The 20350-nt window shown below is 49.6% G+C and overlaps 2 protein-coding genes across 10 annotated transcripts in view; both read left to right on the top strand.

The window, feature by feature from the left end:
- The window catches only part of SPEG (striated muscle enriched protein kinase), a 102383-nt gene extending 99314 nt beyond the window's left edge, over positions 1–3069 (top strand). For all 9 annotated transcript variants that reach the window (XR_015946107.1, XM_035126758.3, XM_088652898.1 and 6 more), the window contains one exon: positions 973–3069. Coding sequence is in view for 8 of the 9 variants with exons in the window: in XM_035126758.3 (XP_034982649.3) it covers positions 973–1177 (205 nt within the window). In the remaining variant the exon portion in view is untranslated. The remainder of the gene's footprint in view (positions 1–972) is intronic.
- A 7327-nt stretch (positions 3070–10396) lies between these two features.
- On the top strand, positions 10397–18987 carry SPEGNB (SPEG neighbor). The gene is made up of 4 exons (XM_035127848.3): positions 10397–12907; positions 15957–16264; positions 17253–17394; positions 18299–18987. Exons 1-4 carry the CDS (start codon positions 12774–12776, stop codon positions 18435–18437), a joined length of 723 nt encoding a protein of 240 aa, XP_034983739.1. The 5' UTR covers positions 10397–12773; the 3' UTR covers positions 18438–18987.
- The last annotated feature ends 1363 nt before the right edge of the window (positions 18988–20350 follow it).

Genomic DNA, 20350 nt, shown 5'->3' on the forward strand with positions numbered 1-20350 from the left:
GGCCATGTTTGGGGAAGGACTGTTGCCCAGTGATGGAGCTCGTGCTTATGTTCTGCATGCAAAAACCGTTGGCTTAAGGAAATATAGGTACAAAAGGGAGAATTCCTGGTTGCCAAGATCCAGGTTGGAGGCAAGTAAGAGAACCCCAGCAGAGATTTAAAATCACAAAACACGTAGCAAATTAAGGCGTGCCAAGATAGGCTGTTAGACCTTTAAAATGTGCATAAGTGAGTTCCAAAGTTTCCCTCTTCCCCTAACAGAAAAAGACCACATTTGGTATGTTAAAAATGGTTTACATACAAACTCTTCAATGGTCAGATTCATGTGCTTGAGAAAACTGCACAGGCAGTAAAACTTGGCTTAGTTATAGTGGTGATGGCTCCTAAATTATTGGTATAGGTAGAAGTAAAGAGTGGCTTGTGAGAGCCATTCAGCTAAGTTGGAGCAACCAGCTTAGTCTCTTCTCAGGTGGACTGAAGGAGAACACAGGCTTGAATGCCCAGTTCCTCCCAAGGTGAGCTAAGCCTGGCAGGACAGCTTACTCTATGATCCTAACCGCTTATGGCAGGCATCCCCAAACTGTGGCCCTCCAGATGTTTTGGCCTACAACTCCCATGATCCCTAGCTAACAGGACCAGTGGTCAGGGATGATGGGAATTGTAGTCCAAAACATCTGGAGGGCCAAAGTTTGGGGGTGCCTGGCTTAAGGCATTAATTAGGCTTAAGCATATTGCCTATATAAGGCTGGTTAGCCTGCAAAAACTCCCAGGTTCAGTCACCTGAGTGTCCAGGTAGGGCTGGGAAGGGCTGCTGCTCCTGAGCTAGATGAAGCAATGGCCCAGCTCGAGATGAGACAGCTTCCTATATGTTGTCCACAGCTCATTCCTTGAGTCATGTTCCCACTTCCTCCTTGTTCTTCTGGGTCTGGGGAGGGGAAAGGCGGCCTCTTCCTAATGTCCCTTGGCCTTGCAGGAGCCGCCCAGCTCTCAAGGACTGCTTTGCCAACCCTTGGCTCCAGGATGCCTACCTGATGAAGCTGCGTCGGCAGACCCTCACCTTCACCACCAGCCGCCTGAAAGAGTTTTTGGTGGAGCACCAGCGGCAGCGCAACGAGGTGGCCACCAAGCACAAGGTCTTACTGCGCTCCTACCATGGCGCCAGCAGCCAAATGCCCTAGCCGCCTGCCCTGCCGGAGGAGCCACAGAACATTCCAGCAGGGGGCGTGATGGGCCAAGCACCCAGCCAGCCAGCCAGGGTGGGACTTGTTGATATACCTCATGGATCAAGAAGAGTCGTCAGCACTGGCCGCTGTTCTTCGCTCTACCTACCAGTCCTGGAGGTAGCCTGGCCTAGAGAGAGGGAGCCTGGGGGCCAAAAATGGCAGGTTGACAAGGTTCGCTGCCATGGGGTTGAGTTCAGGGAGGTATGAAGCGGCAGTGGGCCATGAAGCCATGCTGTTCCCAGGCCAAGGTCATGGGGGGAGGAGAAAGCCTTGACATTTCCTTGTCTAAATAAACTCCTCCTCCCCATGGGGATGCAAAGGGCCCTTCCTGTATTGTGCCTCAAGGGCTGCGTCTGTACCCTGTGTACGTCAGGGGCAACCAAGCGCTCCCATTGACTAACAGCAGATGCAAAACATGCCGGCTGCAGCCACTGAGCAATGGGGCAACGCTTCCTTACATGCCAAGCTGGGCTGGGAAGAAGGCAATGAAGGATCAACCCCGAAGTATTGCAGAGAAGGCATTTCAGAAATGGAAAACTCCAATTCCCCACCTGTATAGCCAACATATGCAGCATAGGGAGTATAATGGATGTTTCTGGTCCCCAAAGCAGGGGCTGGGAGGGGAGGTGCACATTAAATCCACAGCACCCCTACACTTAAGACAGCAGCTAATAACAAAGACTGACGAAGTCAAGGGCTGATGGTACTTTCCCTGGGGTTCCTTTCCACTCACCTCTGCTTGGGTATCCACAAGAAGCCAATCATGTGAGGCACCCACCAGTTTTCCCCTGTTTACATACCCACCATCCCACAATGCCTCTTCTTTGCTGCTGCCTTCCTTGTGTTTTTCTGACACGGATACACGCAGCCCAGTCCTATCTTAAGCTTCAGAACTAGTGCAGAAGATAGATGCCTTCTCTCCCTGCATGCCTTTCTGTATCAAGGGCATGCCTCAGATACACCAGCCCCCTCATACTATTTGCCTACATGAACCCTCCTCTCTTTCAGTGCTCTTTTGCCACAGCCCCTTCTGGCACCTGCAGAACACTCACGATGGCACACAGGCAGGCAGAGGTCCTCCTAACATAGGCACCACCTTCTCCTTTTGCAGTCAGGCACACATGTGACCTCACATGGCCTCTGGTGGTGGGTGGATTGAAGAGGACAACAGGGTGGGTTCCAAGTCTTGGGGTGGGGGTAGCGGCCATTTGTTTCTCTGCTCTTGACCTGTGTCGTGTCCATAGCAAACCAGACCTGACAATACCCCACTGAGAAGGGTGGAGGCCATTTTGAAACCGAGAGTCTACAAGTTTTCACAGCTGCGCCTAAGGGCAACCCAGGAGGGACAAACATGGATTTCGTATGGGTGGGGAATGAAGAGATTGTACCATTGGCGCAGAGTTGAAAGCAGACCTACCAAATGAAGCAGACCTACCTACCCACCCCCACCTTGGCTGTGTGAATCCATGACCATGGTTCCCCATCTCAATCTTTTCCCCCCCATGCCCCAATGTCTTTTGATTGTGAAGATGCTCGTTTCCCTGTGGCATGGAGCAAGCAAAGCAAACCAGGACTGCTTCCAGATGGGTGGCTTCCTAGCGCTAATAAATCATTGCTCTTCCACTGTAAGCTACAAGAGGAATTGCAGTTCAACTTTGCACACTATCAGGGATATTGCACTTTTCTGTATGTTCATCCTGCTATGTTCCATGCACACCAGTGGGCGCGACAGAGCTGCTGGGTGGTTGGGGGGGGGGGAGGAAAGATCTAATTCACCTAAGTGGCCATTCGAAGAAGAAACCTGAGTGATCCTTAAAAAATAAAATAAAAATCAAGTTATTTATTTAGCGCTAAGCACTTCTTCATTAAAGCGTGGTCGCCCATGATTGCTATGAAACTGTTTCATGTTTGTTTTGGACCAGAAGTGAAGACTGGAAGTGTATAATTAAGGGGCAAAGCACATTGCTAAAATGGTGGTGACTAGAAATATTTCCCCTCTTTTATTTTTAAAATTAGTGTTATACTATAGCACTCTTTAAGAAGCATGCCAATACTCACATCCCTATCCTAATACCCCAACAAACCAATAATGTTGTTAACAATACTGACATTGTTTAAAAACCTTACGCCCAACACAAGCACCAAAAAGGTGCTTGACACTGTCTCACTGACCCACCCCTGTGCAAGTGAAAGGGAAGACAGCCTATTCTCAAACAAGACCCTCCATTCTAGCTGAGACACAGGACCAACTGTCTAGGAGCCAAATGGTCCAAGCAACCCCAAACACCTATATAACTACATATAGGCTACTTTCTATAACCTACCCCCCAATCTTCAGCCCATCCCTAACTCTAACCCCACCCACCACACTATATGTCACCACAACACACTAGGTTCGATAGACAATATAAGATGAGAGACACAGGACAACCCAGACAGGTTGGCAGGGAATCATCCTATAAAATAAACATACCAAATGGCTACCGTGTTTCTCATATTATAAGTCATGTCTTATATTAATTTTTTCTTCAAAAAAACACGACATGGCTTATTTTTGAGGGATGTCTTATTTTTTAATAAAGTGCACGCGGGCGCTGTTTGCCGGGCTTGTCAAGCCCAGCAAACAGCGCCCGCCGATCTTCGGTGACAGGCGGGGGTGGGCGGAGAGCGGAGAACGATCTCCGCTTCCCCCCCACCCCCGCCTGTCACACAGCACAGGTCGGCGGGCGCTGTTTGCCGGGCTTGTCAAGCCCAGCTAGGAGCGCCCGCCGATCTTCGGTGACAGGCGGGGATGGGGGGAGAGCGGAGAACGATCTCCGCTTCCCCCCACCCCCGCCTGTCACACAGCAAAGGTCGGCGGGCGCTGTTTGCCGGGCTTGTCAAGCCCAGCTAGGAGCGCCCGCCGATCTTCGGTGACAGGCGGGGATGGGGGGAGAGCGGAGAACGATCTCCGCTTCTCCCCCACCCCCGCCTGTCACACAGCACAGGGCCGAAGATCGGCGGGCGCTGTTTGCCGGGCTTGTCAAGCCCAGCAAGGAGCGCCCGCCGATCTTTGGTGACAGGCGGGGGTGGGGGGAGAGCGGAGAACGATCTCCGCTTCTCCCCCACCCCCGCCTGTCACACAGCACAGGGCCGAAGATCGGCGGGCGCTGTTTGCCGGGCTTGTCAAGCCCAGCAAGGAGCGCCCGCCGATCTTTGGTGACAGGCGGGGGTGGGGGGAGAGCGGAGAACGATCTCCGCTTCTCCCCCACCCCCGCCTGTCACACAGCACAGGGCCGAAGATCGGCGGGCGCTGTTTGCCGGGCTTGTCAAGCCCAGCAAACAGCGCCCGCCGATCTTTGGTGACAGGCGGGGGTGGGGGGAGAGCGGAGCACGATCTCCACTTCCCCCCACCCCGCCCATCATACAGCACAGGGCCGAAGATCGGCGGGCGCTGTTTGCCGGGCTTGTCAAGCCCAGCAAACAGCGCCCGCCGATCTTCGGTGACAGGCGGGGGTGGGCGGAGAGCGGAGAACGATCTCCGCTTCCCCCCCACCCCCGCCTGTCACACAGCACAGGTCGGCGGGCGCTGTTTGCCGGGCTTGTCAAGCCCAGCTAGGAGCGCCCGCCGATCTTCGGTGACAGGCGGGGATGGGGGGAGAGCGGAGAACGATCTCCGCTTCTCCCCCACCCCCGCCTGTCACACAGCACAGGGCCGAAGATCGGCGGGCGCTGTTTGCCGGGCTTGTCAAGCCCAGCAAGGAGCGCCCGCCGATCTTTGGTGACAGGCGGGGGTGGGGGGAGAGCGGAGCACGATCTCCGCTTCCCCCCCCCACCCCCGCCTGTCACACAGGACAGGTCGGAAGATCGGCGGGCGCTGTTTGCCGGGCTTGTCAAGCCCAGCAAGGAGCGCCCGCCGATCTTCGGTGACAGGCGGGGGTGGGGGGAGAGCGGAGCACGATCTCCGCTTCCCCCCACCCCCGCCCGTCATACAGCACAGGGCCGAAGATCGGCGGGCGCTGTTTGCCGGGCTTGTCAAGCCCAGCAAGGAGCGCCCGCCGATCTTTGGTGACAGGCGGGGGTGGGGGGAGAGCGGAGCACGATCTCCGCTTCCCCCCACCCCCGCCCGTCATACAGCACAGGGCCGAAGATCGGCGGGCGCTGTTTGCCGGGCTTGTCAAGCCCAGCAAGGAGCGCCCGCCGATCTTTGGTGACAGGCGGGGGTGGGGGGAGAGCGGAGCACGATCTCCGCTTCCCCACCCACCCCCGCCTGTCACACAGGACAGGTCCGAAGATCGGCGGGCGCTGTTTGCCGGGCTTGTCAAGCCCAGCAAGGAGCGCCCGCCGATCTTTGGTGACAGGCGGGGGTGGGGGGAGAGCGGAGAACGATCTCCGCTTCCCCCCCCGCCTGTCACACAGGACAGGTCCGAAGATCGGCGGGCGCTGTTTGCCGGGCTTGTCAAGCCCAGCAAACAGCGCCCGCCGATCTTTGGTGACAGGCGGGGGTGGGGGGAGAGCGGAGAACGATCTCCGCTTCCCCCCACCCCCGCCTGTCACACAGGACAGGTCCGAAGATCGGCGGGCGCTGTTTGCCGGGCTTGTCAAGCCCAGCAAACAGCGCCCGCCGATCTTCGGTGACAGGCGGGGGTGGGGGGAGAGCGGAGCATGATCTCCGCTTCCCCCCCCACCCCCGCCTGTCACACAGGACAGGTCCGAAGATCGGCGGGCGCTGTTTCCCGGGCTTGTCAAGCCCAGCAAGGAGCGCCCGCCGATCTTCGGCTCTGTCCCCCGATGCGCGACGGCTCGGGGAAGCAGGCAGGGAGCTCCTGCTGGGTCCCGCGCCTTTGCCTCTCGCTCGGTCGGGGCTACACGACATGGCTTATTTTCGGGGTATGTCTTATTTTTCACTAACCCTTAGAAATCCTGTCATGGCTTATTTTTTGGGGATGCCTTAAAATATGAGAAACACGGTAGCTTAAAAGCAATTACACTAAACGTGAGGGGACTGGGTAACCCTGTTAAAAGAAAATGCATTACCTCATATGTAACCACCATGAAACCACACATTGCCTTTCTACAGGAAATACACAACCCACCCAAAGGAAGCAAACTCAGTACCACTTCAGTCAACAATGGGTGGCATCTAGCTCAGGAAAGGCCCACGGAATAGTTATAATACAGGTGAAACTCGGAAAATTAGAATATTGTCGAAAATTGCATTTATTTCAGTACTGCAACTTATTATTATTTTTCTTTTTTCTTTTAATTTTTACAAATGCTTTCTTTTGGAAATTCCACAGTAATAAAACAAAGAGTTACAATAATACAAAAATAAACATTGGTATTACATTTCATTAATTACATTCCATTTATAATTGACCCGCCTAATGACAAATAATTACAATTACAACAAATAAAGGCTTGACATATCTTGCTTTGCATGTCATGCATCTATCTCATATATTGGTTTCACCTTTAACTTGCATTACTGAAATAATGCACTGAAATAATCCAATACTTTGGCCACCTCATGAGAAGAGAAGAATCCTTGGAAAAGACCCTGATGTTGGGAAAGATTGAGGGCACTAGGAGAAGGGGACGACAGAGGATGAGATGGTTGGACAGTGTTCTCGAAGCTACGAACATGAGTTTGACCAAACTGCGGGAGGCAGTGCAAGACAGGAGTGCCTGGCGTGCTATGGTCCATGGGGTCACAAAGAGTCGGACACGACTAAACGACTAAACAACAACAACTGAAATAAATGCACTTTTTGACGATATTCTAATTTTCCAAGTTTCACCTGTACTTAGTGGAGACCTAAATTTCCAAGTCACAACAGTGCTAAAAGACAAAAAAGGCAGATTCATTTTTGCTAAAGGTTGTACTAGATGGCAAAACTAAACTGACAATTGGCTCCATATATGCCCCAAACACAAAACAACTAGAGTTCAATCAGAAAACACTAAACAATTTCCTCTCCTCCGAAGGGGAAGCAATCCGAGGAGGTGACCTCAACCTAAATATGAGAGGCACCTTCCTAAAAGACATCCATCCTACAACCTTTGGACTTGTCTCACTGCCAGTCACATCTTTCACTCTCTTGCTGCCACTAAGGTTGTGGTAGTGTGTACACATCCTAAGTAAGACATGCCTACGATTTATGTTTTAATGTCTGAAGCTGAGCAGAAAAGCTTCAAGACTCCCACACAAAACACACTTTGCATCTGATCTAGTACTTACCAGAAGCCATATTTTAAAATAAACAAGGAGTGAAGGGATATCAATCATTCGAGATGAAGCATCAGCAAAGCGCCGCTTAACCTTAACGCCCTCCTCCCCAGTATGGGCAGCAAGAGAAGCATTAACAATTCTCTCCTGAAGCACTTCAGCAGTGCTCAGCTTTGTAAGGGGCTTTTCCAAAGCCTTCCTTCTGAGCTGTTCACAAGGGAGTGGGAGTGGATAAAGAGCCCCTTCTCCTTTTCTTTGGAGAAAGGAGTGGTGTGTGTGTGTGTGTGTGTGTGTGTGTGTGTAAATCTATTAAAAAAAACCTCAACCCTCACCCAATTAATCAGCTCCACTCCTTTCTCCAAAGAAAAGGAGAAGGGTCTCTCTCTCCCAGATAGCCTGGACTACAACTCCCATCACTCCTGACCAATTGGCCTCCAACTCCCACATCCAACAACAACAGTATGAGGGGCACCATTTCCCCCACCTATCCCTGACTCGTGTGTCTGTAGCTTCTACTCTTCCTGAAACAGCCACTAGAAATTCAGGATAAACCTCAAATGCGGATAGAAATCCTGACTGAAAAGGCACTGTCCTAAAAGATAAAGTCCCCTCCCTGGCAAAGTGTGTGTGTGTGTGTGGGGGGGAATCTACGCCTTCAGTTTTGACTGACTGACTCATGGTGCTAGAGTCAGAGTGAAACCCTCTCAGGCACCTGATTCAGAGTTTGCTGAAAAGGCAGCACATTTGTAAGTTCTTTAATTCATTATTGCATTTATTTATTTTTTACTGCTGGGGAAGCAGGGAGGTGTAGGGCTGGAAAAGACTTCTGCCTGAAACCCTGGGGAGCCACAACCGCTGCTGGTCAACACAGATAATCCTGTGTTTCATAGTCAGACCAGTGGTCTGACTCTGTATAAGGCAGCTTCCTGGGTCTGCTGTAATTTATGTTGCAGTACTGATGTCAGAACTGTTTGCTTGTTTCCTCGCAACAATGTACGTTGTGTGTGTGTGTGTGTGTGTGTGTGTGTGTGAGAGAGAGAGAGAGAGAGAGAGAGAGAGAGAGAGAGAGAGAGAGAGAGAGAGAGAGAGAGAGAGAGAGAGAGAGACCAAATACTGGGATAAGAAATTGGAGATACTTCTCCCAAGCCCAGGTTGCTGCTGTTAGAACATTCTCTCACATTCCAGGATGGATGCCATTCTGGAAACTGTAGTGCACTTGACACCTCACTAACTCCCCAGAGACACTCCAGCTCCTACTGTACGTCCTTCATGTTTCTCTTTTAAACCAGACACCATACTAGCAAGTACCAAAGAAGCTATGCAGAAGCTGTGAGACTAGAATACAAGTCCCAAAGCACAATCCAAACTCTTTTATCAGGTTAAACGTGAAGCAAAATGCATCATCAATCAGATATTGTAGCCAATCGGCAGTCCAAAGATGTGGCCATGCGCGTCTGTTGCAGTCTTGTGGCACCTTAAAGACCATGCCTCCTGGTGATCGATGGCCTTCCCCTGGTTACTCATCCTCCGTTTTATTATTTTACTGATAGGAAATACATCGGAAAACAAAAAGAAACAACTCCTAGCAGCGCTTGAGTTATGCGCAGAACATAGACGGTTGGGGCCCTGACCTGGACTCTGTACCCCACTTATTGATGGTGCTACGTAAATAAGAAATGTGGCATCATCATCAACAACAATAATAGTAATAATAACTGAGCACCGAGCAGAATAATTGGGTTTATACAACTGTGCTCCTGCTCTGGATAATCCACCTTCAACCTGCTTTCCCTATCAGGACAACTGGGCTGTCAGGACAACTGGGCTGTGTGGTTCAAAGCACATCTACCTTTGGCAGCCAATTGTACAACTGAAATCAACAGAAGTAGCTACACAGAGGTGGTATGGAAGAAGCTCTCCCAGGCTTGAAACCAGGAGATCTGCTATTGCTGCAGCTCTATAGCGCAAGTTAAATAAATCCTAAATTCCAAAGCAAGGGAGTAATGTTCAGAAAAACGCAATGTGGAAAACCTGCTATGATGATGGAACCCTTTATAAGAATATTCATTGAAATAAACAGGGTTTTTTAAAAAAAAATTAATTAAAGATCAGATCTAATCAGGACATAATATAACCCATGTTAACAAGGATATTAAACATTTTAAAAAGAAGCTACAGGGAGGATCAATATCTACAACAAGGGAAACAGATTTCCTGTCTTGCACGTCAAACTAGTATTTTAATAAACTGAAATTTTAATAAACTAACATTTTAATAGCATTGGGACCTTCAGTGGTGTAGTGATAAATTCTGAACTGCAGGAGCTCTTCATTATAACCACCATAGCCACACCTCTTCAAGATTATACAACAAAAACAAATAATTGGCCAAAGCAGATATAGAATCATAGAGTTGGAAGGGATCACGAGGGTCATCTAGTTCGACCCCCTGGAATGCAGCAATCTTTGGCCCAATGTGGGGCTCAAACACATAACCCTGAGATTAAGAGTCTCATGCTCTACCAACTGATTATGGTTGCAATACCAAGTCAGCCTTTTCCCCCTCCTATCCCCTCCCCCCCCAAAAAACTACTTTTGCTTAACATCTAGCTTGAAGATGAATTCTTCTGGTGGACTCAAAAGCTAGCTCACTATTTTGTGTCCTTTTGATAGTATAAAGGGAATCTTTTCCCCCCAAAATTGAAATGGCCTTTTAACCCTCAATCATGCATGCTAATCAGTGTGACCTACCTCTTTCTCTGCTCAGCTCATTTGGTAGGTTTCTCTCGGAATGGGAAAAGCTTATTTATTTAGCATGCAGAGGATTGTCAGTGATTGACATCATTGTCCCTGCTGCAAAACAAGTGGGCAGCACTTTCTGGGGACATTATTATTTTATTGGTTGAAAAAATAATAACCAGTGCCACCTTTTAATTTAAATTAATAGCATATCCTACCTTTCCATTCAGAAATGAAAAGAAGATGGGTAACAAGGCTATTCCTGAGCATGCCAGTGCAGTTAGACTGCTTCAGGACCTCATGATCAAATGGGTCTATTTGGAATGTGGATTGAATAAATCCATAATGATTTCTGTACAGTAGAGTCGGCCAGCATTCTGGGACACATTGCAAGCTGGAGAAGGTGAATGGTATGTTTAAAATGAAATGTACTATGTAAAACTTAATTTAAAAAATATAAAAGAAAAGGAAGTGTCTTGGGCACCACACACACACACCCCGCAACCAACACAATGGAAAGCTTCTTCCTAACCTAATTTCAGTGGGGAGGAGGAGGATCCTGCAGTGCCACGGAAGACCTCTGTGGGCAGCTGTGCATTGGCGAGCACCACACTGGCATCTCCTGCTGTATTGTACAGGCACATAACTGCTTCAGCACAACCAGGGCTTCCAAGTTGTCCTTGGCCTTGATCTATGCCAGTAACTACCACCTGAAATGCAGAAATCAAACAGGTGGCTTCCCGCACTTGTTCTCTTTTCACAGCCCACCCCCTTTCTTCCGTTTTAAAAAGTGCTAAATATCTTCCATACTATAGAGGACAACTGCGTGTCGGAGGTACCATATTTTTCGCTCCATAGGACACATCTAGTTTTTAGAGGGGGGGAAAACAAGAAAAAAATATTTTGCTTTCTTGAATTGTCCTAGGCATAGCAGCCAACTCCTAGAGGCCCAGGTGCCTTTGCCCCCCCCCCCATATATATTTGAGGAAGCTTCTTTTGCAAAGGGGGAAAGCCCCATTTTGGCGGGGGGGATCAGCTCAAAGTTGTGCAGCTTTTAAGCAAAGGGGGAAAGCTCTATTTTTGAGGATCAGCTCAAAGTTGTTGAGCTTACCTTGCAAAAGGAAAAAAAAACCTGTTTTTATGGGTTTCAACTCACAGTTCTGCAGCTTCTCTAGGAAAGGAAAGGGACCCATTTCTACAGTTTCCAGACAGATAATCTAATCAGCCAGTCACAATGATACAGAAAATGTGGCAAACTGAATTTAAGATGGTGGAAATGAGGAACATTAAAATGGATAGATTTGTTCCTCCCTGGATGAGGGTGTTTTGAGTATACCAGAGGGGTTCATTGTGACGACTGTGGATGATCCGTGCAGACGTAGAAGCACCTGGTAAGCAGCCCACTTGAGCAGCTTGTCCTGACAGTACAATATCCGCTCATCCGAGGCAAAGCTCCAGCTCTTCCCAACTCTTGGGATATCCTCGGATCCTGCTGCTTGCCACTCCAAGCTGTTCTCATCCCTTCCAGTCCTCCTAAGGCAGCGTGTGTGTTGGGAACAGCCCAGACAGCGGAGCCTCGCCCTGCCACTCTGTCTCTCAGCCAGAGGGCAGGAATGGTTGCAGCTGCTCCATCTGGGTCCCTCTGGGCTGGTCAATGTGATTACACAGCACCGGACCGCAATCAGTGCAGCCCCAATTCTCACAGGTAGCTGGCAACAGGCTATATAAGGGAGCGCCCAGGATTCCCGTCTGGGCAGGGGGGACGAGCCCCCCCGGCCAAAGAAGGAGACGTCAGGGCAGGAATGCAGCCGTGGGCATGGGCCGACCTGGCTTCTCCCCTGCAGAGATATAAATTTGGGTGGGATGAGGGGCCTGTGGCCTTTTCCAACACAGCGGAGCTGCATTGGTGCTGTCTACGGTAAGAGAGCTCCAGCTCATGGGCAGAGAAGGGGGGGCCCTTAGAACTCATGCCCTGTCCCAGCCCTACCACATGCTCCAACCACAGGGACATGCCTTGGGGATTGGGGGAGCTGCCTCTTAACTCTCCTTATCTGAGGTGCCTCAGCCTTCCATGAAAGACATGGATCAAAACGGCTCAGCTGCTCACCCACCGGGACCACCTCTTCCATGGCTCAGTTGGTAGAGCACAAGACTTTTAATCTCAAGGTCATGCGTTTGAGCCCACGTTGGGCAAAAGATCCCTTCATTGTAGAGGGTTGGACTAGGTGACTGTCGTGGTCTCTTCCAACTCTACAGTTCTGTGACGCTATGACCCTCACCAGGGTGTGTCTAAAACTGGAGATATAATAATGAGGGTGTGGGCGAAAGCGCAACTTTACTCTCACCCCACTTCAGTGAGTCTGGACTGATTTGCCCCGGAAGAGTGAAGATGACACTCACTGAGGCATCTTTGCAGTTGTATACATGGAGCAAGACAGCATGGGTCCTCTTGAGATGGTTGATGTGAGCCTCATGTTAGAGTGGTACTGGCGTTGGGTGGAAGCAGGAAGGAAGAGGGTTGGACTCTGTGCTATGCAGGAGCCTGTTTCTCTCCCTCTCCCCCCCCCCCCAATAATGAACCTGCTACTCCTCCATCTCCCCACAGATGTCAAAAGCTGCACCCAAGAAACCAGCAGCAGGTGCTGCAGCCCCTCCCCCTGCAGGATTTTCTCTGGACATAAAGGATCCTCAGGTGCAGAATGCTGCCATCCGCATCCAGGCTTCCTATCGTGGGCACAGGTGAGGGGGATGGCAGGTGGGAGGGCGGGACCGTTATCAGGGCTGGGCTGAAAATGCACCTCTTTTGTTCCTGCTTTTGACACCCAAGAATGGGTCCCACCCTGCTCTTCTGGTGGTAAATTGTTTCCACTGGTTTTCATCTTGCATGTTCATATTGTTGCAACCCACCCGATGGTAAAGGATGGGTAAAAATAATAATCATATTATTATTATTATTATTATTATTATTATTATTATTATTAATTATTATTATTAGTGTCCAGCATATATGTTGAGAGCAGGAGAGCTTGTAGAACTGAACATCAAGACTGATTATGTCTCCAGTAATATGTGTTATGGCTGTGCAGAGGGGCTCAGACCCATAACATCTCCACCCCATCTGCATACACTATGCACACTTCCTCTTATTCTGCTGCTCCCCCCACCCCCCGCTGCTGCTGGGTTTCCCCCAGATTGCCATTTGTTCCAATATATCACTTAAGAGCAGCTTTTCCCTCAAAAAGGAGCAAGGCAAGCGAAAAATTTGGCACAGCACAAGTGAAAGGGTTAATGAGGCCTGACCTTGTTTGGTGGTAAAATCAACAGAGGGAGCTCCCTTGGTTGTTCCACTGTCCTCAGAAGTTCAAGGGGTGGTGGCCTGGAAGAGGGCATTTTCCATGTGGGGCATCCCTAAATTTTGGAGTTCCCACTCTGCAGAGGTGTGCCCAGCACCTTCATTTTATACTTCCCATTGCATTTTGAAAATACACCTTTACCTTGACCTTTGAATATTTATCTGTCTCTCTGTGTTTCTGACAACGCACCCTATTCTTGTGACTCTAATTTGTTGTAAACTGTCCCCCCCCCGCTTTCCCCAGGAAAACTTGCTCTTTAGTGCTGAATCGGAACAACCAGCAATTCAGAGTTTCCGTGGATTGCTGTTTGCTCCAATTTGGTGGTAAAGAGCAGGTTTTCATGGGGAAAGAACCACAGCAAAAAGGAGGGGGGCTTGGACATGGAGGTTTAAAGCACATACATGTGGCTAGAAACATAGCACAAAAGGAAGTCTGGATGAGCCCCGACTCAGGGGGCCTCAAGACAGTCAGTAGCTTCCAGGAAGGATTCATACAGAAGTTTGCACAATGACAGTGCGATGTTGCTGTAGCACAGCATATCCACTTTTTAAAATAACTGTCTTTTGCGGTTAGGAAGTACACTGTAAAGTGTGGGCTTAATGTATTGTTAACAGGAAGACGTACACACCCTCTCCGAAGCAAATCAGGATGAATGCCCATTGCCATTTAGCTGCTGCCACAAACAAATCGCCTCAATAAAGATCAGGCATAGGCATTAGCAGCTTCGAATGCAGTAAAGTGATTTCCCCTTGCTGCGTTTCACGCCACTCCTGCAACATTGCTGTACACACCAGAGAGTGTGCAGGGATGCCTTCACCTGATGTGCATTACCTGTTTGGTTTTCCTGCGTCTGCAACACACCCACCCTTCACCACCAAACTCCGATTCAACGAAGCAGTCGTCTGTGCATGCCAAAGGGTGTCTCGCAAGTTGATACCTCATCTTAACCTCGGCTTATGCTTGCAAATCGGATGGAAAATGGTTTGAGGGGAAATGCATCCAACAGCAGAATTTCTCCAGAAACTACAGGATAGGCATGGATTGTGGCTAACGTCATGTGCTGAGGGCTTCAAACACCAGCAGTGAGAGTGCACTGGAGCCAGCGTAAATGGTAATGTGTACACAGCCATGGTCTAACCACCAGGTGATCTTTGTGCAAGAAAATCAGGTTCACACCTCAGCTCCTCCATTCAATCCAGTGTCTGAACTACTAGCAACCTCTTAATTTAGGATTCGTTCAGATTTGGTTGCACAAAGTTTGTGAGAAGCTTATATGGCATTGGCTGCTTATTTAGCATTCATTTTGATTTGTTTGCAGGGAGGTTACATGATGCCATGTCAAGGAATTGTTATCCCATGCTCTCTAGTACATTTTCCTGTCACTTCCCTAACAAAAATCACAATAACCTGGTTTTATTTTATTGGAAGCGGGTTTGTTGCACCAGAGAGCTAAATCCACATTAATCGCACAATCTGAATTTTCTGGCACGCAATTCACTCTTGTGTGCAAAATAGCGGCAACCTTGGAAGCACCCAAAACTCCCACCACTCTTGCCCACCATTCTCATTTGCCTTGGAACTACTGGCACAAAAAAGGGTGTAGCAGCTATTCAGTTTAAAGAGCTAACACCAGCATCAAAATACAAGCCAATGACTATGTTTTCCTCACTGATTTTACTTGTTTTTATCAATTCTGTGGAGGTGAGGAGAAGAGGGATCGAGTAAGAAGAATTCTGCTGGAATGTCCCAATTCCCTAATCAATCAGATTCTACCCATTTAGCCACAGAGCATTTACTATCATAATATTGTTGATTAATTAGCTGCATTTTGATAAAGTGTGGTTCTGAGTGGTTGGCAGGCTGGTCAGTGGTTGGCTGTTCCTTCCAGGCTGCCCAGTTGTGTCACAGCTGGCTGCTATTATCTCCTGCCGTTCTTCTGATCTCTGTCTGGTTTGGCCCTGGGTACCATTACAGGCAGGGACGTGGGTGGCGCTGTGGGTTAAACAACAGAGCCTAGGGCTTGCTGATCAGAAGGTAGGCAGTTCGAATCCCAGCGATGGGGTGAACTCCCGTTGCTCGGTCCCAGCTCCTGCCAACCTAGCAGTTCAAAAGCACGTCAAAGTGCAAGTAGATAAATAGGAACCGCTACAGTGGGAAGGTAAACAGTGTTTCCGTGTGCTGCTCTGGTTCGTCAGAAGCAGCTTTGTTATGCTGGCCACATGACCTGGAAGCTGTACGCCAGCTCCCTCGGCCAATAACGCGAGATGAGTGCCGCAACCCCAGAGTCAGTCACGACTGGACCTAATGTTCAGGGGTCCCTTTACCTTTACCTTACCATTAGAGGCAGAGCACTTTGCCACCTCATTCATGGGGGAGAGGAGCTCCAAGAGGAGCCTTAAAGGCCTGCTGCTTAACCCCCTCCTCTCCACTACCAGGTCCCGCGTGGAAATGAAGGAGAAGGGCCCCCCACGGGTGCTGAAGAACCTCACGGACGTGATGCTGATCGAGGGGAGCGCAGCCAAGCTGGAGTGTCGCATCAGTGCCTTCCCTGACCCTTTCATCCGCTGGTCCAAAGATGGAGCGGAACTCAAGGACGGGCCCAAGTACCGCTATGTCTTTGAGGACCCAGACATAGTCGCCTTGGTGGTCCGTGATGCTGGCCTTCCCGACCTGGGCAAGTACACCATCTCCGTGAAGAACCCCTTCGGAGAGTGCTTCGACTCGGCACGTCTCCTCGTGGAAGGTAATGTGGCCTGCCTCCCTCCCTTACATAGCCACACGCCCCTTCTAAACTTAGCCACGCACATCCCCTGGGAAGCCAAGCCATTCTTGCAAAGTTCCTCATTAGGGGGAGATCTCAATTTGGCACATCTCAGGAGGAGAAAGTAATAGCACTCTCTGCTCTGCTCCTTCAAGTCATCGCCCCCCCCCTATTCCCTGCCCATTTCTATTCATAGCCTTGTGTCTTGCGTAGAGAAAGCAAAGCCCCTTCTAACTTTAGCCATGCCTCTGCCAAGACGTAGCCTTCTTCCTCCCTTCTAGATCTCATTGTGGCCCTACCTAGCCCTGGTGCCAGACCTGAAGGAAGAGAAGAAAGGCAGGGGGAACCCTCTGATGGCAACTCAGGATAGTTTAGTAGTCAGTCATCAGGAAAGGAGGCTAATCCCTGAGACTGGGGCCCAAGAGGGCAGTCTCCTTTCACAATACCTACTGCCTCTAGGTGTGGTTTGGAAGGAGATGCATTAGTCAGAAATAGGGGGTGCTTCTTGTGTGTGATTATTCAATGAATCTAATCCCTGCAAACGAACCTATACTGCCCCCCCCCAATCCCTAAGCCCCTACACAGCAGCTGGGGAATCTTCAGAGTCTACATCCCTGCCCAGTATACAAAAACCTGCATAACAAGAAATTGTTCTGACTCTCAACTTCTGTTCTACAGTGAACCTGATACCTGGAGAGCTCCTTTGTAGGAATTTATTTATTTACCTCTTGTTTGCCAAGGTATACCTATGGTGCAACAGGGTTTGCCAAGTAAGTAACTGGAAGATATTCCGTGGCCATCTGATAGAAATTCTAGAACACCTGGAACAGGGGACAGCGCCGTAACAAAACTCACAGCCCCAGCATTAGGTCCTCATGCCCTAGCAGAGGATCCTGCCGCCTGTCCCCTTGGCAAAAGATGGCCAAGCAAGGGCCCTTGCTCTGATCTCACCTGCTCTCTCCCTCTGCAGTGCCTGCCAAGATTCAGAAGGGCCCAGACAGCACAAAAGCCAAGAAAGGCAGCACAGTCAACCTGACAGCCCACATCAGTGGGGAGCCCGCCCCCGATGTTGGCTGGGCCAAGGATGGCGAGGATGTTGAAGAGGATGAGCGGTGAGTGAAATAAGCCTCATAGCTTGGGCAGGTGGGCACCAAGGCGAGCCCAAGAACCAGGTCCCCAAACCCCTTTCTTTCCTGATCCCATAAGCACTACTACGGTAGTTCATGTTCAAATCAACAGGGCTGATGCAATAGCTTGAAACCTCGCATGGGGAATGAGATAACATAAGCTTTCCTTTTTGAAAGAAAAAAGGAAGCATGTAGTTCTTCTGGTTATTACAGAGGACCTTAATGTGTAGGAATCAAAGGACATGTGTGTTGAGTTTTCGGCGGTGGTCAGGATAAGTGTGATTTCTTCAGTTCACACAATTCCTGTCGATTCCTGTGTTCTTATTTGTATTGGACTAGGATGGAACTGACCCAGCAGTGATAGAAGCATCAAGATCAGGGCTTCCTTGCCTAGTAGTTAATGGGGAGGAAGTGAGAGAAAGATCAGCACCCGTAATTACAGTCATTCTGAAATTCTTGTTTCACAGCCCCTCAGCAAACTCCCCCCCCCCTGCAGCATCGGTCCCATTCTCAAAGCCAGCACTGCATTTTAAAAGCAGACTTTAGGTCAGGCCATCAAGAAAGGTGCTTTTAATTAGTATTTTGTTATGGGGGATGGAATTAGTAGACCGTTCCAGTGCCATAATATGAAAATCATGGGCCAGAGTCATGTTTTTGATAAGTCCAGCCCAAGTTAAAACAGCCTTGACCTCCATTGTCAGAAATAAAACAAATAAAGTGCAAGGCCATATTTTTGCTGGTTCTGCAGCCCAGTTGTCAGCCTCACCCAAATGGAATTGACGGACTGCCAGCGGTCCACGGGTCAGTTTAGCAGCTTCTGCTTTGTGTCCCATCACCAGCTGTCTCCAAGGGCCCTGACTTGAGATTTCCACCTTTCCCTTCCCTGCAGCATATACTATAACATCGGCAGTGACTCGACAACTCTCACCATCAAAAAGGTGTCGCCGGCGGATGCTGGGAAGTACGAGGTCTTTGTGGAGAACAGCCTGGGCATGGACGAGTCTTTTGCACGCCTTGATGTGATCTGAGCTCCTGCCTCCCCCTGCGTCCTGTACAGTTCCCCTCCCCCCAAAAAAGAAACTCTCTGTCATCGCAAAGTATGGTCCATTGTCTTGGAGAGAAGGCTGGGGAAAGCAAATTAAGTCCTGCAATGGCGCTGTAGGGATATCCTGTCCTGTCCCCCCTAAGATGCAATAGGGAGTCCTTCTCTCATTGCCCCTATGGCTCTAGCCAATGTCATTCTGCCAAAGCTATCCTGGCAAGAGTTCCCCACTGTGCCCCAGGGCTGAATCCATTTCTTGGGCAGGTGGGTCCCATCTCCTTGCAGGCTAATCGCCTTGTGCAGCCATCGCTGAAATGCCTTCACTCCAAGGATGCAGAAGGGGGTGTGCAGTCCTCCTATTGGCAGCACCTACTTTCCCCCAGCACTTCAGAGATTGTGAGCCATCCCAGAAGCCTCCAGATTCTTCCTGACCTGTTTTCTTGCTACATGAACTAAATAAAACCAGTTGATTGTACAGAGGACTTGTGTGTGCTACATGCAATTTCTCAGCAGGAAATTAAAATCCTGGGAATCTCATTTGTTTGTTGCAAAGGTGGGGTGCGGGAAGTTTCTAGTTTTTCTTTCTCAGATATTAGCAGTTTCTTCTAAAACCTATGCCAACAAGAGGGTTCTGTTGGTTCAGAGAATATGGGCTCATCCAAACTTTCGTCTGTGCCACGTTATCTAGGCACTGGTTCGTAATTTCTAGGTCTGGGTCTCAATGGGGTTGTTTTTTTTGTCCTACCACTTTCCCCAGGAAAACCCAGTTAACTGCAATCCATGCAGTTTGCTCCCAATTCAGTGGTAAACAAAGGGTTTTCTTAGGGAAAGCGGCCAGACAAAAAAAAAACCCTGCTCCGACACAGGCCTAGAAATCACAGGCCTATGCCTTGAAAGTATGGCACAAATGGAAGTGCGGATGATTCCTAGGATTGCTGCAGACTAGGAGGCCCCGTGAGTAAAGCTGGTCCCCCAATGGGTCCTGCTAAAAAAAGAAATAATAATCTTATCCCACAAAGTCCTTCCTCTCTCCCAGGACCATGTAATCACGCAGCTTCAGGTACAAAAGACTATTTGTGTTCCTGCTCCATATTTGTATCAGGATGGTACTCGGATGGCATCCAGCAGTCTTTTCAACCTTTCCCTGCAGAGAACATTAGCTCAGGCGTCTTCATTCTGGGTACCTGGCTGCACTGAACACAGTTCGGTCTCTCTGTCACGGTCCGGTTTACAGGCAAAGTCCAAGCTGAGGACATTAGGACTGGGGGCAAGATGGCAGGTTGGGAGCAGGAACAGGAGTCCAGAAGCCAGGAAGCCAAGAGTCCGATGGCTGGAAGTCAAGAAGCCAAGGGTCCAAGGGTCAGGAAGCAAGGAGTCAAGATGCCCAAGGCAGGAAGTGTGTTGCTGTGGCAAAGAACCAAAGGGAAATGCTGACCTTATATCCCTTCCTGGCTCTTGCCACCAGGTGCTGTGAGTTACCAATCGGCCTCACCTCTTCAGAACAAATTTAAGAAAGCCCCAGTCCTGCGGAGCCCTACCAGTCACAGGGTCTGGCTCCTGCACGCACTCCTGACAGTCCCACATTGTGCTTCCTGAAATGTAGTTCTTCTCAGTAAGATCTGGAATCAGGACTTTGCCCTTATTCCCTTGGCAACACTGCCTCCTGCAGGCACTAAAGGGCACTGCGGGACCCCTTTCCCCTGCTGCACAAGCAAGCTGTTCTGGAGTTATAAATAGTCCTTTCTGACCATATCAGGGATTGTTTGGGCTGCACAGCTGCTCATCTTATTCACATGACAACACAGAACGCTGTATGTCTCTCTCACACAAATGATACCATGCAGGCGCCTTCTGCCACACCCATATAATGTGTGTTTGTTTTCATACACAGTCTCCTTG

This window comes from Zootoca vivipara, chromosome 1 (genome assembly GCF_965207765.1).
Source record: "Zootoca vivipara chromosome 1, rZooViv2.hap1.1, whole genome shotgun sequence".
NCBI lineage: Eukaryota > Metazoa > Chordata > Lepidosauria > Squamata > Lacertidae > Zootoca > Zootoca vivipara.

Bases quoted from the DNA above. Each gene is read 5' to 3' on its own strand.
- SPEGNB (XM_035127848.3), top strand. From the start codon at position 12,774: ATGTCAAAAGCTGCACCCAAGAAACCAGCAGCAGGTGCTGCAGCCCCT. The intron at 12,908-15,956 runs GTGAGGGGGATG...CTCCACTACCAG, and splicing joins GCTTCCTATCGTGGGCACAG to GTCCCGCGTGGAAATGAAGG. The intron at 16,265-17,252 runs GTAATGTGGCCT...CTCCCTCTGCAG, and splicing joins GGCACGTCTCCTCGTGGAAG to TGCCTGCCAAGATTCAGAAG.